This window comes from Lissotriton helveticus (genome assembly GCF_964261635.1).
Source record: "Lissotriton helveticus chromosome 1_1 unlocalized genomic scaffold, aLisHel1.1 SUPER_1_unloc_49, whole genome shotgun sequence".
NCBI classification, from domain to species: domain Eukaryota; kingdom Metazoa; phylum Chordata; class Amphibia; order Caudata; family Salamandridae; genus Lissotriton; species Lissotriton helveticus.
Window position 1 is genome coordinate 1,210,213 of NW_027611691.1, and position 27,092 is coordinate 1,237,304.

General features: G+C 39.0%; 1 protein-coding gene across 1 annotated transcript in view; it reads left to right on the top strand.

Moving 5' to 3' along the window:
• LOC144806127 (uncharacterized) overlaps positions 1 to 26,823 on the top strand; it is a 43,943-nt gene extending 17,120 nt beyond the window's left edge. The window contains exon 2 of the mRNA XM_078672557.1: positions 23,310 to 26,823. Coding sequence (XP_078528683.1) covers positions 24,308 to 25,333 — 1,026 coding nt within the window. The 5' untranslated portion in view covers positions 23,310 to 24,307 and the 3' untranslated portion in view covers positions 25,334 to 26,823. The remainder of the gene's footprint in view (positions 1 to 23,309) is intronic.
• Positions 26,824 to 27,092: the final 269 nt, after the last annotated feature.

The following is a 27,092-nucleotide window of genomic DNA, read 5'->3' on the forward strand; positions in this document are numbered from 1 at the left end:
CCTGGAGGCTGGAAATGAGCCCTAGACACTCTTGCTATATCACCTGAGCTATATAAGGGGGTCCTGGTGGCTACAGGGACCTGAAAACAGTCATTAGGGTTGATACTGAAAATTAGCAAAAATCGTCAAAAAATATTTTTTGGACAAGATTTGCTAAATTTCCAAATAGCTCAGAATGGATATCACAGTAACTTTGTGAGTGCCCAGGACCTAAATATACTTGTTAGAAAGCTCAGATCTGATGTTTTCATGTGATCTATGTACCGTTGGTATTATCTGAAGTTTTTTTCAAGCTTCCAGCCAAGGGAAAAACCTGATATCGTACCCGATTCTGAGCATATAATACATAGCAGAATGTGCCCTTTAATTCTTGAAGCATATAAGTTAAAGACTTAATTTCAATTGCAGATTCTAGCTAAGATTCGTATGCAATATTGTTCCAATTCTTATGCATGTGGCCCACATAGAAAGTGCACGAAATGGAAGTTGAATCCATTCGAGGCGATTTTCGATTTCCGGCCATCTGGTCACCCAAATCTCAAAGATTATTGTTAATAATTCAGTGTGTTTTTATGCTAATAATGCATGAACCTGTTTATTAACATGTGCATAATGAGATACCAAAGAGAAAATAATGAAAATGTATTGGTAAACCGTATTTTGGTAGACTTTAAAAAAAACCATTGAAAAACACATGCATCACCAATGCTGCTTTTTGCTTGTGCCTAAAACGAAAATGTGTTATTAAAAAGTGAATATAACACATAGAGATGTTTTTTCTTTTGTTTATGAAGCCTAATGTGAAGGCAGGTCACACCTATGTTTTACTTTGAAAAAATCTCTTTTCTAAAATTTACGGCGTTACCTTGTTTTTTAATATAGCTAAAAAACAATTGTTAAAGTCGCTTATAAAAAAGTGATCGTAAATGCTATTTTTTTTTTTTTTCAGCTTGAGGTTCAGTTTAATATGAGTCTTAATTTGATGTATCACTTGCCCTAGTAAACAATCCCCAAAGTCTATTTTTTTTCATTTTTCCCAAGCTCAATGTTAAACACATGCATCACCAATGATGCAAAAAGTCAAGTCAGAAATTTCAAACAGCAATAAAAAAGTGAGAAAAACAGATATTTGAAAAATTCCTTTTGTTTATGCGGCCTTATGTCCAAAGCCATCCAACAAGAGCATTTTTTTTTTAATTCGGTCGATTTAAAAAAAATCTGCGAACTATTTTATTTCTCTCAAAAAAGTGCCAAAAAGTGACTTTTTGTGCAAAAAAGTGCCCGTACAATATTTTTTCATCTAATAAACTTTGTATGACTCAGAATACACTTAGGCTTCAGGTCAATGTGTTTTCGTTTGGGGGCGGGGCCCAGGGGAAAAAACACCTTTGGGGTGAATGCATCACTGGTGCTGCTCTCTAGAAAAAAGGGTACCCCAATATTTTTTTCTGAAAAAAGGGGGGTGCATATGAAAGAGGGCGTCAAAATATTATGATTGAGCACCTTTTTTTTTCCGGCTTGGTCAAAGGTCAGGCTACCAGCTTGACTCTTGTCTCACCAGTGATGCATTTGCATCACTAGTGATGCACATGCATCACCAGTGCTGCATATCAGGTTTAGTGTGCATCACTAGTGATGCATGAAAAGGTTAAATTGATTTAAACATTTATGGAGATATACATTATGTTTAGCATGTTATTAGGCACGTGTTCCTTGCTGTTTTTTTCATTTTCCACCATTTTTGACCGTTTTATGTCACTTTGAAGCGCTGGTGATGATTGGGAAATTGATGAAAATTGTGATGAGGGATGATTCAAAAGTGCTGAAAATACATTTGGGAACTATTCAGGACATTGCAATCACACCTATATAGTTTTTAAATGATTTTGAAGTATTAACATTTTTAAACATCATAAGGGAGGCAAGCTGAAATTTTACCCCACTCGGAGTTCCATGACCTCGGACACAAAAGTGACCTTGTACCCCTGAAATTTAAAATGCTAATTTTCATGTTTATTTGTAAAGCTATTCATTCTGTTTCATTCATTGTGTGTTTATAATGCTCTAAGGCCACTTTAACACTCATTTGTTTTCATTTCAATCCATTTATGAACACTTTGATGCACCATTGATGTTTTTGGACTTAGTCATTTTTTGCTTCAGGGGACTTCAAAAGTGTTTGAAATTCATTTTGGAGGTACACAGAACAGTGCAAATGCAGTTATATAGCATTCATGACACTGCAAGTACACCTATATAGTTTATTAATGATTTTGATGCACTAAAATATTTGACCTCCATAAGGGGGAAAGCTGAAATTTTACCCCGCTCGGAGTTCCATGACTTCCGTGACCTTGTCCCCCTGAAATTTAAAATAACAATTTTTAATGTTTTTGTAAAACTAGTCATTCTATATCATTCAATATATGTTCAGCATGCTATTGGGCCACTGTAGCACTTTGTTTTTTTTTCATTTTAACCCAATTTTGACCGTTTTTTTACACTTTATGATGTTTTTGGACTTAGTCATTTTTTGCTTCAGCAGACTTCAAAAGTGTTATAAATTCATTTTGGAGGGGCACAGAACACTGCAAATACAGTTATACAGTATTCATGACACTGCAATTACACCTATATAGTTTTTAAATGATTTTGATGTATTAACATTTTTGACATCCATGGAGAGGGCACTCAAGCTAAACTTTTACCCAGCTCAGAGTTCCACGACCTCGGACACAGAAGTGACCATGTCCCCCTGAAACTGAAAATGCAAATTTTCAACTTTATTTTTATTTTTTGACTCTGTTTCATTCATTGTGTGTTTATAATGCAAGTAAGCCACAATTATTTTTATTTTAATCAATTTTTTTGCATTTTTTCACACTTTGATGCATCTTGAGACAAAGCCATTTTTTGCTTCAGGTACACTTCAAAGGTGATAGAAATTCATTTTGGAGGTGCACAGGACACTACAATTGCACATTTATAGCATTTCAAACACTGCAGTTGCACCTGTACACTTTTTAAATGATTTTTTGTTATATATTTTTTTGACCTCTTGGAGCACATGAAGCACCATAGCCTTCTGTAGAAGAAGTGACTCTGTACCCTGAACAGCTAAAATGTGACAAATATCACTACAACAGGTGGATGGATGCTTGAATTGGGTCTCATACATTGCTGATATATCACCTGAGGTATAATTTGGGTTCCTGATGTCCACAAGGACCCACAAACTGTCATGAGAGTCGATACCGAAAATTAGCAAAAATCGTCCCAAAAACTTTTTTGACAAGATTTGCTAATTTGTCAAATAGCTCAGACTGGATATCAGAGACACCGTTTGAGTGTTCGAGATATAAATACACTTTTTAGAAAGGTCAGATCTGATGCTTTCATTTGATCTGTCTAACTCTGGTATTATTTGAAGTTTTTTTTCCAGCTTCCAGCCAAGGGAAAAACCTAATATCGTACCCGATTTTGAGCACCTTGGGCTGGGTGGAAGAAGTGACTTTGCCCCCTTAAACCCAAAAACTTCAAAAAGTTACCCCTGGAGTCTAGAAATGGGTCATAGACACTCCTGCAATGTCATCTGAGGTACACTATGGGGTCCTTGGCTCCAGAACTAGAAATGTGATGTGACTCTGGGCTCTATGGCCTATAATGGAAAAAATGAGTTTGACACCAAACACCTCGAAATGTCAGAAATAGGAGTCAAACATGTACCTGGAGGCTGGAAATGAGCCCTAGACACTCTTGCTATATCACCTGAGCTATATAAGGGGGTCCTGGTGGCTACAGGGACCTGAAAACAGTCATTAGGGTTGATACTGAAAATTAGCAAAAATCGTCAAAAAATATTTTTTTGACAAGATTTGCTAAATTTCCAAATAGCTCAGAATGGATATCACAGTAACTTTGTGAGTGCCCAGGACCTAAATATACTTGTTAGACAGCTCAGATCTGATGTTTTCATGTGATCTATGTACCGTTGGTATTATCTGAAGTTTTTTTCAAGCTTCCAGCCAAGGGAAAAACCTGATATCGTACCCGATTTTGAGCATATAATACATAGCAGAATGTGCCCTTTAATTCTTGAAGCATATAAGTTAAAGACTTAATTTCAATTGCAGATTCTAGCTAAGATTCGTATGCAATATTGTACCAATTCTTATGCATGTGGCCCACATAGAAAGTGCACGAAATGGAAGTTGAATCCATTCGAGGCGATTTTCGATTTCCGGCCATCTGGTCACCCAAATCTCAAAGATTATTGTTAATAATTCAGCGTGTTTTTATGCTAATAATGCATGAACCTGTTTATTAACATGTGCATAATGAGATACTAAAGAGAAAATAATGAAAATGTATTGGTAAACCGTATTTTGGTAGACTTTAAAAAAAACCATTGAAAAACACATGCATCACCAATGCTGCTTTTTGCTTGTGCCTAAAACGAAAATGTGTTATTAAAAAGTGAATATAACACATAGAGATGTTTTTTCTTTTGTTTATGAAGCCTAATGTGAAGGCAGGTCACACCTATGTTTTACTTTGAAAAAATCTCTTTTCTAAAATTTACGGCGTTACCTTGTTTTTTAATATAGCTAAAAAAACAATTGTTAAAGTCGCTTATAAAAAAGTGATCGTAAATGCTATTTTGTTTTTTTTTTCAGCTTGAGGTTCAGTTTAATATGAGTCTTAATTTGATGTATCACTTGCCCTAGTAAACAATCCCCAAAGTCTATTTTTTTTCATTTTTCCCAAGCTCAATGTTAAACACATGCATCACCAATGATGCAAAAAGTCAAGTCAGAAATTTCAAACAGCAATAAAAAAGTGAGAAAAACAGATATTTGAAAAATTCCTTTTGTTTATGCGGCCTTATGTCCAAAGCCATCCAACAAGAGCATTTTTTTTAAATTCGTTCGATTTAAAAAAAATCTGCGAACTATTTTATTTCTCTCAAAAAAGTGCCAAAAAGTGACTTTTTGTGCAAAAAAGTGCCCGTACAATATTTTTTCATCTAATAAACTTTTTATGACTCAGAATACACTTAGGCTTCAGGTCAATGTGTTTTCGTTTGGGGGAGGGGCCCAGGGGAAAAAACACCTTTGGGGTGAATGCTTCACTGGTGCTGCTCTCTAGAAAAAAGGGTACCCCAATATTTTTTTCTGAAAAAAGGGGGGTGCATATGAAAGAGGGCGTCAAAATATTATGATTGAGCACCTTTTTTTTTCCGGCTTGGTCAAAGGTCAGGCTACCAGCTTGACTCTTGTCTCACCAGTGATGCATTTGCATCACTAGTGATGCACATGCATCACCAGTGCTGCATATCAGGTTTAGTGTACATCACTAGTGATGCATGAAAAGGTTAAATTGATTTAAAAATTTATGGAGATATACATTATGTTTAGCATGTTATTAGGCACGTGTTCCTTGCTGTTTTTTTCATTTTCCACCATTTTTGACCGTTTTATGTCACTTTGAAGCGCTGGTGATGATTGGGAAATTGATGAAAATTGTGATGAGGGATGATTCAAAAGTGCTGAAAATACATTTGGGAACTATTCAGGACATTGCAATCACACCTATATAGTTTTTAAATGATTTTGAAGTATTAAAATTTTTAAACATCATAAGGGAGGCAAGCTGAAATTTTACCCCACTCGGAGTTCCATGACCTCGGACACAAAAGTGACCTTGTACCCCTGAAATTTAAAATGCTAATTTTCATGTTTATTTGTAAAGCTATTTATTCTGTTTCATTCATTGTGTGTTTATAATGCTCTAAGGCCACTTTAACACTCATTTGTTTTCATTTCAATCCATTTTTGAACACTTTGATGCACCATTGATGTTTTTGGACTTAGTCATTTTTTGCTTCAGGGGACTTCAAAAGTGTTTGAAATTCATTTTGGAGGTACACAGAACAGTGCAAATGCAGTTATATAGCATTCATGACACTGCAAGTACACCTATATAGTTTATTAATGATTTTGATGCACTAAAATATTTGACCTCCATAAGGGGGAAAGCTGAAATTTTACCCCGCTCGGAGTTCCATGACTTCCGTGACCTTGTCCCCCTGAAATTTAAAATAACAATTTTTAATGTTTTTGTAAAACTAGTCATTCTATATCATTCATTATATGTTCAGCATGCTATTGGGCCACTGTAGCACTTTGTTTTTTTCATTTTAACCCAATTTTGACCGTTTTTTAACACTTTATGATGTTTTTGGACTTAGTCATTTTTTGCTTCAGCAGACTTCAAAAGTGTTATAAATTCATTTTGGAGGGGCACAGAACACTGCAAATACAGTTATACAGTATTCAGGACACTGCAATTACACCTATATAGTTTTTAAATGATTTTGATGTATTAACATTTTTGACCTCCATGGGGAGGGCACTCAAGCTAAACTTTTACCCAGCTCAGAGTTCCACGACCTCGTACACAGAAGTGACCATGTCCCCCTGAAACTGAAAATGCAAATTTTCAACTTTATTTTTATTTTTTGACTCTGTTTCATTCATTGTGTGTTTATAATGCAAGTAAGCCACAATTATTTTTATTGTAATCAATTTTTTTGCATTTTTTCACACTTTGATGCATCTTGAGACAAAGCCATTTTTTGCTTCAGGTACACTTCAGAGGTGATAGAAATTCATTTTGGAGGTGCACAGGACACTACAATTGCACATTTATAGCATTCCAAACACTGCAGTTGCACCTGTACACTTTTTTAATGATTTTGTGTTATATATTTTTTTGACCTCTTGGAGCACATGAAGCACCATAGCCTTCTGTAGAAGAAGTGACTCTGTACCCTGAACAGCTAAAATGTGACAAATATCACTACAACAGGTGGATGGATGCTTGAATTGGGTCTCATACATTGCTGATATATCACCTGAGGTATAATTTGGGTTCCTGATGTCCACAAGGACCCACAAACTGTCATGAGAGTCGATACCGAAAATTAGCAAAAATCGTCAAAAAAACTTTTTTTGACAAGATTTGCTAATTTGTCAAATAGCTCAGACTGGATATCAGAGACACCGTTTGAGTGCTCGAGATATAAATGCACTTTTTAGAAAGGTCAGATCTGATGCTTTCATTTGATCTGTCTAACTCTGGTATTATTTGAAGTTTTTTTTCCAGATTCCAGCCAAGGGAAAAACCTAATATCGTACCCGATTTTGAGCACCTTGGGCTGGGTGGAAGAAGTGACTTTGCCCCCTTAAACCCCAAAACTTCAAAAAGTTACCCCTGGAGTCTAGAAATGGGTCACAGACACTCCTGCAATGTCATCTGAGGTACACTATGGGGTCCTTGGCTCCAGAACTAGAAATGTGATGTGACTCTGGGCTCTATGGCCTATAATTGAAAAAATGAGTTTGACACCAAACACCTCGAAATGTCAGAAATAGGAGTCAAACATGTACCTGGAGGCTGGAAATGAGCCCTAGACACTCTTGCTATATCACCTGAGCTATATAAGGGGGTCCTGGTGGCTACAGGGACCTGAAAACAGTCATTAGGGTTGATACTGAAAATTAGCAAAAATCGTCAAAAAATATTTTTTTGACAAGATTTGCTAATTTTCCAAATAGCTCAGAATGGATATCACAGTAACTTTGTGAGTGCCCAGGACCTAAATATACTTGTTAGAAAGCTCAGATCTGATGTTTTCATGTGATCTATGTACCTTTGGTATTATCTGAAGTTTTTTTCAAGCTTCCAGCCAAGTGAAAAACCTGATATCGTACCCGATTCTGAGTATATAATACATAGCAGAATGTGCCCTTTAATTCTTGAAGCATATAAGTTAAAGACTTAATTTCAATTGCAGATTCTAGCTAAGATTCGTATGCATTATTGTACCAATTCTTATGCATGTGGCCCACATAGAAAGTGCACGAAATGGAAGTTGAATCCATACGAGGCGATTTTCGATTTCCGGCCATCTGGTCACCCAAATCTCAAAGATTATTGTTAATAATTCAGTGTGTTTTTATGCTATTTAGCTAATAATGCATGAACCTGTTTATTAACATGTGCATAATGAGATACCAAAGAGAAAATAATGAAAATGTATTGGTAAACCGTATTTTGGTAGACTTTAAAAAACCCCATTGAAAAACACATGCATCACCAATGCTGCTTTTTGCTTGTGCCTAAAACGAAAATGTGTTATTAAAAAGTGAATATAACACATAGAGATGTTTTTTCTTTTGTTTATGAAGCCTAATGTGAAGGCAGGTCACACCTATGTTTTACTTTGAAAAAATCTCTTTTCTAAAATTTACGGCGTTACCTTGTTTTTTAATATAGCTAAAAAAACAATTGTTAAAGTCGCTTATAAAAAAGTGATCGTAAATGCTATTTTGTTTTTTTTTTCAGCTTGAGGTTCAGTTTAATATGAGTCTTAATTTGATGTATAACTTGCCCTAGTAAACAATCCCCAAAGTCTATTTTTTTTCATTTTTCCCAAGCTCAATGTTAAACACATGCATCACCAATGATGCAAAAAGTCAAGTCAGAAATTTCAAACAGCAATAAAAAAGTGAGAAAAACAGATATTTGAAAAATTCCTTTTGTTTATGCGGCCTTATGTCCAAAGCCATCCAACAAGAGCATTTTTTTTTAATTCGGTCGATTTAAAAAAAATCTGAGAACTATTTTATTTCTCTCCAAAAAGTGCCAAAAAGTGACTTTTTGTGCAAAAAAGTGCCCGTACAATATTTTTTCATCTAATAAACTTTTTATGACTCAGAATACACTTAGGCTTCAGGTCAATGTGTTTTCGTTTGGGGGAGGGGCCCAGGGGAAAAAACACCTTTGGGGTGAATGCATCACTGGTGCTGCTCTCTAGAAAAAAGGGTACCCCAATATTTTTTTCTGAAAAAAAGGGGGTGCATATGAAAGAGGGCGTCAAAATATTATGATTGAGCACCTTTTTTTTTCGGCTTGGTCAAAGGTCAGGCTACCAGCTTGACTCTTGTCTCACCAGTGATGCATTTGCATCACTAGTGATGCACATGCATCACCAGTGCTGCATATCAGGTTTAGTGTGCATCACTAGTGATGCATGAAAAGGTTAAATTGATTTAAAAATTTATGGAGATATACATTATGTTTAGCATGTTATTAGGCACGTGTTCCTTGCTGTTTTTTTCATTTTCCACCATTTTTGACCGTTTTATGTCACTTTGAAGCGCTGGTGATGATTGGGAAATTGATTAAAATTGTGATGAGGGATGATTCAAAAGTGCTGAAAATACATTTGGGAACTATTCAGGACATTGCAATCACACCTATATAGTTTTTAAATGATTTTGAAGTATTAAAATTTTTAAACATCATAAGGGAGGCAAGCTGAAATTTTACCCCACTCGGAGTTCCATGACCTCGGACACAAAAGTGACCTTGTACCCCTGAAATTTAAAATGCTAATTTTCATGTTTATTTGTAAAGCTATTCATTCTGTTTCATTCATTGTGTGTTTATAATGCTCTAAGGCCACTTTAACACTCATTTGTTTTCATTTCAATCCATTTTTGAACACTTTGATGCACCATTGATGTTTTTGGACTTAGTCATTTTTTGCTTCAGGGGACTTCAAAAGTGTTTGAAATTCATTTTGGAGGTACACAGAACAGTGCAAATGCAGTTATATAGCATTCATGACACTGCAAGTACACCTATATAGTTTATTAATGATTTTGATGCACTAAAATATTTGACCTCCATAAGGGGGAAAGCTGAAATTTTACCACGCTCGGAGTTCCATGACTTCCGTGACCTTGTCCCCCTGAAATTTAAAATAACAATTTTTAATGTTTTTGTAAAACTAGTCATTCTATATCATTCAATATATGTTCAGCATGCTATCGGGCCACTGTAGCACTTTGTTTTTTTTTCATTTTAACCCAATTTTGACCGTTTTTTAACACTTTATGATGTTTTTGGACTTAGTCATTTTTTGCTTCAACAGACTTCAAAAGTGTTATAAATTCCTTTTGGAGGGGCACAGAACACTGCAAATACAGTTATACAGTATTCAGGACACTGCAATTACACCTATATAGTTTTTAAATGATTTTGATGTATTAACATTTTTGACCTCCATGGGGAGGGCACTCAAGCTAAACTTTTACCCAGCTCAGAGTTCCACGACCTCGGACACAGAAGTGACCATGTCCCCCTGAAACTGAAAATGCAAATTTTCAACTTTATTTTTATTTTTTGACTCTGTTTCATTCATTGTGTGTTTATAATGCAAGTAAGCCACAATTATTTTTGTTTTAATCAATTTTTTTGCATTTTTTCACACTTTGATGCATCTTGAGACAAAGACATTTTTTGCTTCAGGTACACTTCAAAGGTGATAGAAATTCATTTTGGAGGTGCACAGGACACTACAATTGCACATGTATAGCATTCCAAACACTGCAGTTGCACCTGTACACTTTTTAAATGATTTTGTGTTATATATTTTTTTGACCTCTTGGAGCACATGAAGCACCATAGCCTTCTGTAGAAGAAGTGACTCTGTACCCTGAACAGCTAAAATGTGACAAATATCACTACAACAGGTGGATGGATGCTTGAATTGGGTCTCATACATTGCTGATATATCACCTGAGGTATAATTTGGGTTCCTGATGTCCACAAGGACCCACAAACTGTCATGAGAGTCGATACCGAAAATTAGCACAAATCGTCAAAAAAACTTTTTTTGACAAGATTTGCTAATTTGTGAAATAGCTCAGACTGGATATCAGAGACACCGTTTGAGTGTTCGAGATATAAATGCACTTTTTAGAAAGGTCAGATCTGATGCTTTCATTTGATCTGTCTAACTCTGGTATTATTTGAAGTTTTTTTTCCAGCTTCCAGCCAAGGGAAAAACCTAATATCGTACCCGATTTTGAGCACCTTGGGCTGGGTGGAAGAAGTGACTTTGCCCCCTTAAACCCAAAAACTTCAAAAAGTTACCCCTGGAGTCTAGAAATGGGTCATAGACACTCCTGCAATGTCATCTGAGGTACACTATGGGGTCCTTGGCTCCAGAACTAGAAATGTGATGTGACTCTGGGCTCTATGGCCTATAATGGAAAAAATGAGTTTGACACCAAACACCTCGAAATGTCAGAAATAGGAGTCAAACATGTACCTGGAGGCTGGAAATGAGCCCTAGACACTCTTGCTATATCACCTGAGCTATATAAGGGGGTCCTGGTGGCTACAGGGACCTGAAAACAGTCATTAGGGTTGATACTGAAAATTAGCAAAAATCGTCAAAAAATATTTTTTTGACAAGATTTGCTAATTTTCCAAATAGCTCAGAATGGATATCACAGTAACTTTGTGAGTGCCCAGGACCTAAATATACTTGTTAGAAAGCTCAGATCTGATGTTTTCATGTGATCTATGTACCTTTGGTATTATCTGAAGTTTTTTTCAAGCTTCCAGCCAAGGGAAAAACCTGATATCGTACCCGATTCTGAGTATATAATACATAGCAGAATGTGCCCTTTAATTCTTAAAGCATATAAGTTAAAGACTTAATTTCAATTGCAGATTCTAGCTAAGATTCGTATGCATTCTTGTACCAATTCTTATGCATGTGGCCCACATAGAAGGGCACGAAATGGAAGTTGAATCCATACAAGGCGATTTTCGATTTCCGGCCATCTGGTCACCCAAATCTCAAAAATTATTGTTAATAATTCAGTGTGTTTTTATGCTATTTAGCTAATAATGCATGAACCTGTTTATTAACATGTGCATAATGAGATACCAAAGAGAAAATAATGAAAATGTATTGGTAAACCGTATTTTGGTAGACTTTAAAAAACCCCATTGAAAAACACATGCATCACCAATGCTGCTTTTTGCTTGTGCCTAAAACGAAAATGTGTTATTAAAAAGTGAATATAACACATAGAGATGTTTTTTCTTTTGTTTATGAAGCCTAATGTGAAGGCAGGTCACACCTATGTTTTACTTTGAAAAAATTTCTTTTCTAAAATTTACGGCGTTACCTTGTTTTTTAATATAGCTAAAAAAACAATTGTTAAAGTCGCTTATAAAAAAGTGATCGTAAATGCTATTTTGTTTTTTTTTTCAGCTTGAGGTTCAGTTTAATATGAGTCTTTATTTGATGTATCCCTTGCCCTAGTAAACAATCCCCAAAGTCTATTTTTTTTCATTTTTCCCAAGCTCAATGTTAAACACATGCATCACCAATGATGCAAAAAGTCAAGTCAGAAATTTCAAACAGCAATAAAAAAGTGAGAAAAACAGATATTTGAAAAATTCCTTTTGTTTATGCGGCCTTATGTCCAAAGCCATCCAACAAGAGCATTTTTTTAAAAATTCGGTCGATTTAAAAAAAATCTGCGAACTATTTTATTTCTCTCAAAAAAGTGCCAAAAAGTGACTTTTTGTGCAAAAAAGTGCCCGTACAATATTTTTTCATCTAATAAACTTTGTATGACTCAGAATACACTTAGGCTTCAGGTCAATATGTTTTCGTTTGGGGGCGGGGCCCAGGGGAAAAAACACCTTTGGGGTGAATGCATCACTGGTGCTGCTCTCTAGAAAAAAGGGTACCCCAATATTTTTTTCTGAAAAAAGGGGGGTGCATATGAAAGAGGGCGTCAAAATATTATGATTGAGCACCTTTTTTTTTCCGGCTTGGTCAAAGGTCAGGCTACCAGCTTGACTCTTGTCTCACCAGTGATGCATTTGCATCACTAGTGATGCACATGCATCACCAGTGCTGCATATCAGGTTTAGTGTGCATCACTAGTGATGCATGAAAAGGTTAAATTGATTTAAAAATTTATGGAGATATACATTATGTTTAGCATGTTATTAGGCACGTGTTCCTTGCTGTTTTTTTCATTTTCCACCATTTTTGACCGTTTTATGTCACTTTGAAGCGCTGGTGATGATTGGGAAATTGATGAAAATTGTGATGAGGGATGATTCAAAAGTGCTGAAAATACATTTGGGAACTATTCAGGACATTGCAATCACACCTATATAGTTTTTAAATGATTTTGAAGTATTAACATTTTTAAACATCATAAGGGAGGCAAGCTGAAATTTTACCCCACTCGGAGTTCCATGACCTCGGACACAAAAGTGACCTTGTACCCCTGAAATTTAAAATGCTAATTTTCATGTTTATTTGTAAAGCTATTCATTCTGTTTCATTCATTGTGTGTTTATAATGCTCGAAGGCCACTTTAACACTCATTTGTTTTCATTTCAATCCATTTTTGAACACTTTGATGCACCATTGATGTTTTTGGACTTAGTCATTTTTTGCTTCAGGGGACTTCAAAAGTGTTTGAAATTCATTTTGGAGGTACACAGAACAGTGCAAATGCAGTTATATAGCATTCATGACACTGCAAGTACACCTATATAGTTTATTAATGATTTTGATGCACTAAAATATTTGACCTCCATAAGGGGGAAAGCTGAAATTTTACCCCGCTCGGAGTTCCATGACTTCCGTGACCTTGTCCCCCTGAAATTTAAAATAACAATTTTTAATGTTTTTGTAAAACTAGTCATTCTATATCATTCAATATATGTTCAGCATGCTATTGGGCCACTGTAGCACTTTGTTTTTTTTTTCATTTTAACCCAATTTTGACCGTTTTTTTTACACTTTATGATGTTTTTGGACTTAGTCATTTTTTGCTTCAGCAGACTTCAAAAGTGTTATAAATTCATTTTGGAGGGGCACAGAACACTGCAAATACAGTTATACAGTATTCATGACACTGCAATTACACCTATATAGTTTTTAAATGATTTTGATGTATTAACATTTTTGACATCCATAGAGAGGGCACTCAAGCTAAACTTTTACCCAGCTCAGAGTTCCACGACCTCGGACACAGAAGTGACCATGTCCCCCTGAAACTGAAAATGCAAATTTTCAACTTTATTTTTATTTTTTGACTCTGTTTCATTCATTGTGTGTTTATAATGCAAGTAAGCCACAATTATTTTTATTTTAATCAATTTTTTTGCATTTTTTCACACTTTGATGCATCTTGAGACAAAGCCATTTTTTGCTTCAGGTACACTTCAAAGGTGATAGAAATTCATTTTGGAGGTGCACAGGACACTACAATTGCACATTTATAGCATTCCAAACACTGCAGTTGCACCTGTACACTTTTTAAATGATTTTGTGTTATATATTTTTTTGACCTCTTGGAGCACATGAAGCACCATAGCCTTCTGTAGAAGAAGTGACTCTGTACCCTGAACAGCTAAAATGTGACAAATATCACTACAACAGGTGGATGGATGCTTGAATTGGGTCTCATACATTGCTGATATATCACCTGAGGTATAATTTGGGTTCCTGATGTCCTCAAGGACCCACAAACTGTCATGAGAGTCGATACCGAAAATTAGCAAAAATCGTCCCAAAAACTTTTTTTGACAAGATTTGCTAATTTGTCAAATAGCTCAGACTGGATATCAGAGACACCGTTTGAGTGTTCGAGATATAAATACACTTTTTAGAAAGGTCAGATCTGATGCTTTCATTTGATCTGTCTAACTCTGGTATTATTTGAAGTTTTTTTTCCAGCTTCCAGCCAAGGGAAAAACCTAATATCGTACCCGATTTTGAGCACCTTGGGCTGGGTGGAAGAAGTGACTTTGCCCCCTTAAACCCAAAAACTTCAAAAAGTTACCCCTGGAGTCTAGAAATGGGTCATAGACACTCCTGCAATGTCATCTGAGGTACACTATGGGGTCCTTGGCTCCAGAACTAGAAATGTGATGTGACTCTGGGCTCTATGGCCTATAATGGAAAAAATGAGTTTGACACCAAACACCTCGAAATGTCAGAAATAGGAGTCAAACATGTACCTGGAGGCTGGAAATGAGCCCTAGACACTCTTGCTATATCACCTGAGCTATATAAGGGGGTCCTGGTGGCTACAGGGACCTGAAAACAGTCATTAGGGTTGATACTGAAAATTAGCAAAAATCGTCAAAAAATATTTTTTTGACAAGATTTGCTAAATTTCCAAATAGCTCAGAATGGATATCACAGTAACTTTGTGAGTGCCCAGGACCTAAATATACTTGTTAGAAAGCTCAGATCTGATGTTTTCATGTGATCTATGTACCGTTGGTATTATCTGAAGTTTTTTTCAAGCTTCCAGCCAAGGGAAAAACCTGATATCGTACCCGATTCTGAGCATATAAAACATAGCAGAATGTGCCCTTTAATTCTTGAAGCATATAAGTTAAAGACTTAATTTCAATTGCAGATTCTAGCTAAGATTCGTATGCATTATTGTACCAATTCTTATGCATGTGGCCCACATAGAAAGTGCACGAAATGGAAGTTGAATCCATTCGAGGCGATTTTCGATTTCCGGCCATCTGGTCACCCAAATCTCAAAGATTATTGTTAATAATTCAGTGTGTTTTTATGCTAATAATGCATGAACCTGTTTATTAACATGTGCATAATGAGATACCAAAGAGAAAATAATGAAAATGTATTGGTAAACCGTATTTTGGTAGACTTTAAAAAAAAACATTGAAAAACACATGCATCACCAATGCTGCTTTTTGCTTGTGCCTAAAACGAAAATGTGTTATTAAAAAGTGAATATAACACATAGAGATGTTTTTTCTTTTGTTTATGAAGCCTAATGTGAAGGCAGGTCACACCTATGTTTTACTTTGAAAAAATCTCTTTTCTAAAATTTACGGCGTTACCTTGTTTTTTAATATAGCTAAAAAAACAATTGTTAAAGTCGCTTATAAAAAAGTGATCGTAAATGCAATTTTGTTTTTTTTTTCAGCTTGAGGTTCAGTTTAATATGAGTCTTAATTTGATGTATCACTTGCCCTAGTAAACAATCCCCAAAGTCTATTTTTTTTCATTTTTCCCAAGCTCAATGTTAAACACATGCATCACCAATGATGCAAAAAGTCAAGTCAGAAATTTCAAACAGCAATAAAAAAGTGAGAAAAACAGATATTTGAAAAATTCCTTTTGTTTATGCGGCCTTATGTCCAAAGCCATCCAACAAGAGCATTTTTTTTAAATTCGGTCGATTTAAAAAAAATCTGCGAACTATTTTATTTCTCTCAAAAAAGTGCCAAAAAGTGACTTTTTGTGCAAAAAAGTGCCCGTACAATATTTTTTCATCTAATAAACTTTTTATGACTCAGAATACACTTAGGCTTCAGGTCAATGTGTTTTCGTTTGGGGGAGGGGCCCAGGGGAAAAAACACCTTTGGGGTGAATGCATCACTGGTGCTGCTCTCTAGAAAAAAGGGTACCCCAATATTTTTGGAGAAAAAACCCAACCACCGACAACATGACCACCCTCAAGGCAACCAACCGCAAACACCACCAGCTGATTCGATCCACTAAGAAATCAGCATTCAAGAACCGACTCGACAACAACGCCCATAACAGCAAGGAACTATTCAACATCGTCAAAGAATTCACCAACCCGACCGCAGCCTCAAACGACATCACTCCCTCCCAAGACCTCTGCGATTCGCTATCCTCCTTCTTCTACAACAAAATTGCAGACATACATAACAGTTTCGAAAACAACTCCAACGAACAATCCTCTCCACCCCCCTCAGAACACAAACCACCCTCGAACAACCTCAACGCCTGGAACCCAATCAGACACCATCCGCCTAATGAACTCCATCCATTCTGGCTCGCCAACAGACCCATGTCCCCACCACATCTTCAACAAAGCTGACTCCATCATCGCACCCCACCTCCGTGATGTCATCAACTGCTCCCTCAACTCTGCTACCTTCCCAGAAAGCTGGAAACATGCCGAAGTCAGTGCCCTCCTGAAGAAACCCACTGCGGACCCCTCTGAACTTAAAAACTACCGCCCCATATCCCTCCTCCCATTCCCGGCCAAAGTCATTGAAAAAGCCGTCAATAGCCAGCTCGCCGCCTTCCTTGAATCCAACAACTCCCTCGATCCCTCACAATCAGGCTTTCGAGCCAAACACAGCACCGAAACAGCCCTCATCGCAGCAACAGACGACATCCGAACACTACTAGACAACGGAGAAACAGTGGCCCTCATCCTACTCGACCTCTCCGCCGCCTTCGACACTGTCTGTCATAGCACCCTCATTCAACGCCTTAGCAACATCGGCATAAAAGAAAAAGCCTTGGACTGGATCATCTCGTTCCTAGCTGGAAGAACTCAGAGAGTCCGACTTCCCCCGTTCAAATCAGAAGCCACCAAAGTCATCTGCGGTGTACCACAAGGATCATCACTCAGCCCCACCCTCTTCAACGTTTACATGAGCCCACTCGCTTCCATCGCACGTCAACACAACCTTAACATCATCTCCTATGCTGACGACACCCAGCTGATCCTTTCCCTCACCAAAGACCCCAACACCGCCAAAAGGAACCTTCACGAAGGCATGAAAGAAGTAGCCGTATGGATGAAAAACAGCTGCCTAAAACTTAACTCAGACAAAACAGAAGTGCTCATCCTAGGTTCATCCCCCTCTGCCTGGGACGACTCATGGTGGCCTGCGGACCTGGGCTCAGCACCCATTCCAACAGACCATGCACGTAACCTTGGCTTCATCCTAGACTCCTCACTCTCGATGACCAGACAAGTCAACGCCGTCTCATCCTCCTGCTTCAACGTACTTCGTATGCTCAAAAAAATCTTCCATTGGATCCCCACCGAAACAAGAAAGACGGTCACCCACGCACTGGTCACCAGCCGACTGGACTATGGAAACACCCTCTACGCCGGAATCACAGCCAAATTACAGAAAAAACTCCAACGCATCCAAAACGCATCAGCAAGACTCATTTTGGACATCCCTCGCCAAGATCACATTACCGGCCACCTGAAAGACCTCCACTGGCTTCCCGTCAACAAGAGATTAACATTCCGTCTCCTCACCCACGCACACAAGGCCCTCTACAAATCAGGACCCGAATGCCTCAACACTCGACTGTCCTTCTACACACCCACCCGCCAACTTAGATCCTCCAATCAAGGCCTCGCCGCAGTTCCGCGTATCCAAAGATCCACGATGGGAGGTAGATCCTTCTCCTACTTGGCGGCCAAGACCTGGAACTCACTCCCCACTCAACTCCGCCTTACACAGAACCACATCTCCTTCAGGAAAGAACTTAAAACCTGGCTATTCGATAAATAATTATTCCCCCCCCCTCCCCCACCCCCAGCGCCTTGAGACCCTCTGGGTGAGTAGCGCGCTATATAAATTCCTGAACTTGAACTTGAACTTAATTGTGGTGAGACAGAATGGCGTTGCGGAGCAGAATTCACAGAGTTTTTCATCAATTCCACAGAATTCGGTATAGTGGTACTTATCTTTGTGTTCATATTTTGTGCGTGTGTTTGTGGACCTGTGCAGACCTTTGTATGTGTATTTCTTTGTAGGTACACCCTTTTCTGCCGTAGAAGATAGAACGCCTCTTTTAATTAGGTATTCCCCAAGCCTGCCTTACAATTTAAAAAAACATATTAAATGACATTAGCACACCCGCAATTTTCTATGTAATCACATTTATCCCAAACACGGATTGTTTTTCCTCCATTCCTATTTTCAACCTAGAGGCGTAGCTTCCATTTGCGCAGCAGGTGCAGTGGCACCAGGGCCCACTGAACTCCTAATTATTGCTGTATTTCACAGTTTAACATGGGTCAAAGAGGGAATTTATTTCTTGGACTAGAGCCCCTGACACACTGGCTACTGCTGTAACCTAGCCTTGCTGGAGAACAAATGTTATTTGCGAGAGGGATGCTGTATGAAAGAGTGAAGACTCGTTGGATATTGTTCTATTCGTGAAATACATCTGCTTTAGAGTTGGGAATGATTATCAGCTCGTCAGTGGCGGGAAGTTCCATCGGGGAGCATAGCAGTGCCTAACAGGACTGAATGTGAACACAGCTAAGTACGGGAAGCTGCCCAGCGCATTACCTTTGCTTGTGTTCTAGGCCTTGTCATAAAGTTTGGCCAACTTAATTAGATATGGTGATCTCCTGTATGTGCTGCAAGCAAGTACACCATCCCACCGAGATATTACGGTGTTAAGAGCCCTGTTCGTTGGGGAACGTTACTTGCGAACCACAGAGAATTGAAGGTGGAGCAGCCATAAAGACAAGCCCCAGGACAGTCTGGAGGTCAGCCAGCGTGTAAGCCTCATTACGTATAATCTCTTTAGTTCAAATGGGGCTGGTAAAAGCAGATATCTGCCCCACCATAAATATGAAATCTTGAAATATAGAGAATCTTTTTACTTTAACACTGAAAACTGCCAACATTTCTGTGTGACAATGTGGGCGAAATGAGGAATTAGAAGGGGAATTGGAGCAGTATATCACTAAACGTGTAATAGGTGATTAGGTGGAGACCGTAAATGTGTAGTGTTCATGTGGTGTTTGTTTTAATAACACTGTGGTTGTGGTACACTGGGTTGCTCGGTTGAAGGCGTGAGCCGAAACGCGTAGGCATCATGTGTTGGGTTTTGCTGCATTATAGAATGAATAAAACAGTAGTGAGCACTTGGACAATGATTTGTCGTCTTTGTGGCACACGGAGTGAGAGTACGGCTGATCGTCCTTTGGATAAAGTCATTTTGAGGTGGTTTATGGCAGGGCCATTGTTGTAAATCATTATGCGTGGTCAAGGCATATGCATGGTAAAGACTTGCGTGGTAAAGGTGTTACGTGGTAAAGGCATACGTGGTAAAGGCATTTGTTGGAATGTATGACATTATAATTAGTCTAATCCTGCACTATCTCTTGACTTGAAACTAGACCCTGAGCCTTGATAAACTGGACACAGACAGCCCAAAAAAAGTGTAAAAGCACGTGTAGTGGGAAGGTCATGCCACATTGTCATCACATGCCATTTTCCCAGTGCCTTGTACCATTTCCCCAGTTTTTCTCGCATAAATGGTGCAATGTACCGTATAGCACTACTCGCCACCACTTTTAGAGGGTGATCCATTTCTCTTCCTACCCTGGATGGAGAGTTACTGCAGCATTTTGTTGAAGTGAAACTCTAAGTGTCAGAAAGAGTCAGATTGGCGTCTGTGAATTTTCACTTACTCACAAGTTAGGGTTCATTCACAAACTGACGAGGTGAAGCATGCGTGCGCTGCATTTACTAGTGTGTGATTCTACACATGCAAAACATGTACACCTTGTGGCGATCATCTGACTAGTTTTGTTTTCAAACATTGTTGAAAGAGCTGCTTAGTCCTAAAAGCTCCAACTCTTTGAGCATAAATAAGATAAGCTGCAAAACAACTCATCTGGGGACACAGACAAGCCCACTGACACCAAGATAGAGACAGTAAAGATGGTTATTCACAGGCCCTGGAAAACCCCCTAGTCCTGCTCATCATACAGACCCATCTCCCTCCTAAACGCTCATGCTTAACTATTCACAGGCATTCTGGCACACATCTTAGTCCCTTCATAATGGCCTTATGACTGCGAGTCACAGCAGTGGTGAGATAATACTGTGCCGTTGATGCAATGGATTCTTTCCAACACTGAGAAGACACTGGACACAATGTCTGCCAAGGGCCCGATTTATATTCAGGTGGATGGTTTATTCTGTCATAAATGAGGCAGGTGTCCTGTCTACCCTATTAAAATGCATTATATTCTGTGGCAATTGTAATAAAGCGATCATGATCTGTCATGTTTGAAGCAATAACCTGTCTGATAAACTCTAAATCAGGCCCCTTGTCTGCAGCAAGTGTTGTAAAAGGAGCAGGAGCCAGCGTTATAGGAAGATGGTCTAGAAGCAGATATAGTCCCAGAGGCACTGAAGCACCTACCTGTTCACTTCCTCTGTTTATACCTCATTAGCACCTACCTGTGCACCTGCTCTGTTTGTACCTCATAGGTACCTATATGTGCACCTCATCTGTTTATACCTCATAAGCACCTATATGTGTACCTCATTTGTTTATACCTCACTAGCACCCACCTGTGCACTCTCTCTGTTTATAGCTAATAGGCCCCTTCCTGTGCACCTCCTCAGTTAGTACCTCCCAGGTGAGCTTCTTAAATGAAGCTTGTGATCAGTGTACTGACAACCACGGCCTCTTCACTATCAGGCCATTATCTCCATCTGCTGTGTGCATGCTTCAAGCGTGCCCCCCTGCCACAGCTAACAATGAACCCTGAAGAGTGAGTACACAGACCGAGGGGAGTAGGGGAGCTGAAGGACATGGAATGAGGTAAACCTGGAAAAAAGAAATATGGGAATGGAGGAATGTGACTTCACCTGTGAACAATCGACATCCCCTTTCGCTCTACCAAAGCCCTGTTGAGTTTCAAAGTAGCATCCTGGCCTTCAGACAGACCACAATAAGTCAAATATCATGGAAAACAGGAACATGGAAAGCAATTATTAATATGCACACATCTGTTGGATGCTTGATATTTCAGATAAATTATTGGTTGTGATGGATTCTATATAAGGATTAAATGACTGATATCGTTGAATAATAAATCTCATGAATTAATGTTTGTTTGCCATATCTGTGTGCGCAATATAAAGACGGGCCATTAGAATTAACCCATCATTCTGTTTCACAGAAAACCCTGGAAGGAACTGCTGATTGAAATACAACAGGATCTTAACTTTACCTACTTTAGGAAGAACTAAAGACTCACTTTTTAAGTTGTCTTTCAGGGCAGAATCAGTCAATAGTTCAAGGGAGATGGATATATATTACGCTGATAGAAAATCCACCTCAACTCAGGATAATGCTCCAGTCTTCCAGGTTAGAAGGATCCAGAAATGCTTGAGCCAGGGGGTCTGTAAAATGTGTTGAAGGTGACTTAGGGGCTTATTACGAGTGTGGCGGTCTTCCAATGAGACTACCACAGCGGAGGTACCAAGCAGACTGCCAAGCCCATTGAGAGCCCGCCGCCGGATTATGACCTAAATCCAGGGGGGGAAATCCAATGCAGCAGTGGTCTTGTGGCGGCTGTATTAGGCTTATTAGAGAGCCTAAACAGCATACCACCACCTTAAGAGTGCCTGCAGCACGTTCCTGCACCATGTCATGCATGCCACACTGTGCAGGAACAAGAGTGCAATTCCATTGAGTGGCACAACATGTGTCCCCCACATGCAACCCCAGGAGCAGAATCGGCCGGGGCCCTGTGAGGGCCCCCTTACCTGCATGTCCTTTATCCTTTTCATGGTGGGGTCCCGCCAGGAAAAGGGCAGCGGATATGCAGACCGTAATATGCTCAGCGATGTCGGCATTGGCATTGCCAACATATTCAGGGTGTTTGCAGACTGCCTCCACAGCGGGATCCTTGATCCTGGCGGGGGGGGCCGTCCCACCATCACAATTATAATACGCCAATCAGTCTGCCAGGATGGTGGCATTTGGACCACAACCCTGAGTACGGCGATCATGAGGGCCGTCGCACTCATAGAAAGACTCTTAATGGAAGAGGTGTGGCGCCGCGGCCAGGGTGACTGACGCTGGAATCTGGGGATCACGGTTCGATCCCCGGGGCCGGAGGCAGATTAGCCCAGCACCATGTGACTCTGGGCAATAGCCTGCTTAATCTTCCCGACGGCCCCCAGCGCCTAGAGACCCTTACGGGTGAGTGTGCGCTTTACAAATGTGGATTATTATATTATTATTATTAAATGTGGATTATTAATGAGCTGCAAGGTAAAGGCAGGAGTTGGCATTTGAGCTAATCCAGTGTGAACAGGAAAGCATTGTGGAAAAAGGTGTCTGGAGTTACCTCTGTCATATATACTTCCTAAAGAGTTACCTTTGTTATACACTTTCTGAAGAGCTACCTTTGGTATACACTTCCTGAAGAGCTACCTTTGGTAGATACTTCCTGAAACTGAATTAACGGCAGCGCTTCCTGATTCCTCTCTTTTTCCACAATCTGTTCTGGTTAATTGAAATCTTGTCCATGTGTATCTACCTAAAACTGTACCTGTAGCACATGAGTGCTCTGTAGCTGCCCTTTCGTTAGTAATTTACTCTGAACATTGGTAAATCACTGCCTTTTCAGAAGTAAATAAGATGTGACATGTTCAACCGCAGTTTTAATGAAATATCCATGTATGGTAAAATGTTCCTTACTAAATTTCAAATATGGTAGAGAAGAGAAGTCTTCCACAGCTGGTTAAATATTGTGTATTCACATTCTATTACATTTGCATTTAGTAATATTGCATTTCTTTACATCCAACAGAGAATAAGCCTTAAATGCACGGATTGATTATGAATAATGAAGATAACACATCAAACCTGCAAAAATTATCAAAAATAAGGAGCTCCAAAAACATCAGTGCAATCAGAGGCAGAGGACAGATCCAGGAAAACGCAGTCAAAGGCAATTCAGTGAGTGTCCGAGTCTGAGATCTGCACCTCGACACCCCAAGACAAAGAAATTACCTCAACAAAATTAAGGTACCAAAACTGACAAACCACCTGCTGTATAAACAAGCGTCCAACACCAGCTTTGATCATGAGGCCGGTATGAGAGTTGGAGGAAGGTCTCGTGTCTATTTGGGATCCATAGCTTGGAACAAACTCCCTCTTCCGTTTTGAGCTGTTAGCAACATGATAATGTTTAAAAAAGGTTGAAAACTTGGCTTTTTGTCCATGTTTGAAACAACCGGATTTACATTCTTTCTGACCTGTGCTTTGCCCCGGGACACTCTTTGGAGTAGCTGTACACATTACGAGTCGCTTCACCATCATGATATGGCTAGAGCAGTGCTTCGCTATCTAAACTGGCAACAGACCAGCATTCAGTGCTCTAGGTGTGTTGTTAACTCTTTCTAGCCAAACCACAGGCACCAGGGAAAAGCACAATGAAGTGGAGCCTAACAACTAAGGCTAAAGGAAAGCAGAGTTCTGCTCTCTGAAGTACAGAGTATTGTCCCAATTTGCACCTACCGGAAGGAATATTAAGCTTTACCCTCAAGCATGCAAAGCCATTATCCAATCTAAAGATGCAATCACCCACAAGGAAGTCTTACTGATATTATGAATGTGGCAGGTATTTAGTGACTCTTGTATATTATTGTTAAATCGGAAAGCAAGCGTCCAAAATAAATCAAGTGGTTTATTAACTATGCTGACCCTTCAGGAAACATGGTCAGGAGAAAAATCGTGCAATTGCACTGAATATGTCAAGAACTTTAGCCAATTAGAAACCATAAAAGAGCATCAGCGAATACAAACATGGGAAAACCATACCATTGCACTGAATGTGTGAAGAGCTTCAGTCAGTTAACAGACCTCCGAAGACATCAGCGAACACACACAGGGGAAAAACCATACCATTGCAATAAATGTGTAAAGAGCTTCAGTCAGTTAACAAACCACCGAAGACATCAGCGAACACACACAGGGGAAAAACCATACCATTGCAATAAATGTGTAAAGCGCTTCAGTCAGTTATCACATCTCCAAAGACATCAGCGAATACACACAGGGGAAAAACCATACCATTGCAATGAATGTGTGCAGAGCTTTAGTCAGATATCAAACCTCCACACACATCAGAGAATCCACACAGGGGAAAAATCCTACCATTGCAAGGAATGTGTGCAGAGCTTCAGTCAGTTATCACATCTCCAAAGACATCAGCGAATACACACAGGGGAAAAACCATACCATTGCAATGAATGTGTGCAGAGCTTTAGTCAGATATCAAACCTCCACACACATCAGCGAATACACACAGGGGAAAAACCATACCAATGCAGTGAATGTACGAAGAGCTTCAATCAGATTTCACAGCTACACACACATCAGAAAATACACACAGGGGAAAAACCATACCATTGCAGTGAATGTGTGAAGAGCTTCCGTCGGTTACAAGAACTCCAAACACATCAGAGAACACACACAGGGGAAAAACCATACCATTGCAGTGAATGTGTGAAGAGCTTCAGTCACATTACATATCTCCGCACACATCAGAAAATACACACAGGGGCAAAACCATACCAGTGCAGTGAATGTGTGAAGAGCTTCAGTCAAATGACACACCTCCACACACATCAGAGAATACACACAGGGAAAAAACCATACCAGTGCAGTGAATGTGTAAAGAGCTTCAGTCAGTTAACAAGCCTCCGGAGACATCAGCGAATACACACTGGGGAAAAACCTTACCATTGCAGTGAATGTGGAAGTACTTTTACTTACTCTTCAACATTAAGAAATCATCAGCGAGCTCACAAAGGGGAAAAAAACTTTTAAATCCTAAGCAAGCATCAGCGAACACACGCAGAAGAAAAGCCATTCAAGCGCAGTGAATGTGTGAAGAAATGTAGTTAATTATCAAGCCTATGTAGACATCCGCTTACACACACTCTGTAAATACCATACAACTGTAGTGAGTGTAGAAGTACCTTTAGGAAATCTTTCGCATTAAGGATTCATCCGTTAATGCTCACAGAGAAAAATCCTTTCAGGTGCAGTGAATGTGTGAATATCTTCTGTCAGTTACTTAACCCACGAATACATCAACTAACATACACAGAGTAAAAAAGAGCATTGCAATGAATGTCAGAAGTGATTTTGTTAATTGCAAACACACCTGGGGTAAACCTTACAAGTGTACTAAAAGTGTGACAAGCGTTAATCAATTTCTAATCCTACATAGACTCAGCGAACACACACCTTCATTTAACTCACTTAGAAATAATCCTAGAGATGCAGTGAATTCAAAAAGAACTTAAGAACATTAACAATAATATTGACTCATCTGAGGACATAGACAGGAGCAGAACAGTGCAGGTATTGTGAGATGAAGGAATTACAGGAACAAGTATATAATTATGTGGGTTATTCAAATACCAGATGAATGAAGACTCGACTAGAAGAAATGAAGAAAACCAAAGATTTGTAGAATATTAAAAGTGTCTGTTCCCAGTGATTGTTCACTTCGGTACACATAGAAAAAACAAAGTGATATAACAGGAAATCCACTGGGAGACTAGCTCAATGTGGTATAAAAGAAAAGAAACACTGGTGGGTTTTATTTGGCGATGAAGAGTTACAAAGAAAAACATCCAAGAGTTCATGTTCATGCTACCTGTAAAAGTGTAGTGAGGATACGGTTCTGCCTGCACACATTGCTATATTAGCATAAGTGAGTTAGCTTCTCAACAGCATTTTGCTGCTTTTGCACATGACACTACATGTCTCTGTTTTTATAAAGACAAACTGCTTGCTTTTCCTTCACATGAGAATGATCTGTTTTTCACATCTCTAGACTCACACTGCGACCTCAAGTCTGCACAAAGTGTTCAAGGTTAAAATAACAATGTATGCTGTTGATGCAGGTTGATCGGCCCACGCTCTAGACACAACACGAACACAGCTGCTCATTTCTGAAACTCGGGTGCTTTTAATATAGCATTGCATGCATGAGACTGGCACTTGGAAAAAAACTTTCAATCAACAAAGAACTGTGCTGAGCTGGGATGTGATTCACTTCACCTGACTTTGGAGGTATGCGGTCCCTGTTTTAACCTAGAGATCCTCTTTTATTATAATACCTAGCAAGGGGAGGGTAGTACACACGGCGCTATAGACCTGGTTCCACTATCATTATAATATGATTTCTCCCTTTGTATTTTATGGAATTGTAACAATGCTGATTGTATAGATTTTTTGCATATTTTTACTTGCGTTAGCAAATATACTGCATCTTAGAGCACGTAGTTGAAATAAACATTTTAAACTATACCTTGTCTCTGATTACTCACATTGTGGACATTTATGAGAATGAAAATGAAAGAGTGTTCTTGATTCCCACTATTCCTGAGAGGTCCCAAAGTCACTTGTTCTGGGTTGTCTAATCATTGGTAGCTTTGCTGCAGTACGGAGAACGAATGAGACACTGATGCTAGTTGGATAGGGGTTCTGAGCACTGAGGTGGGTTTTTGGGGTCTCGCCTCTGTCGGTCTCCTTGGACAGCTTATCTAGTCAGGCTCCCCCAGGAGGTCTCCCA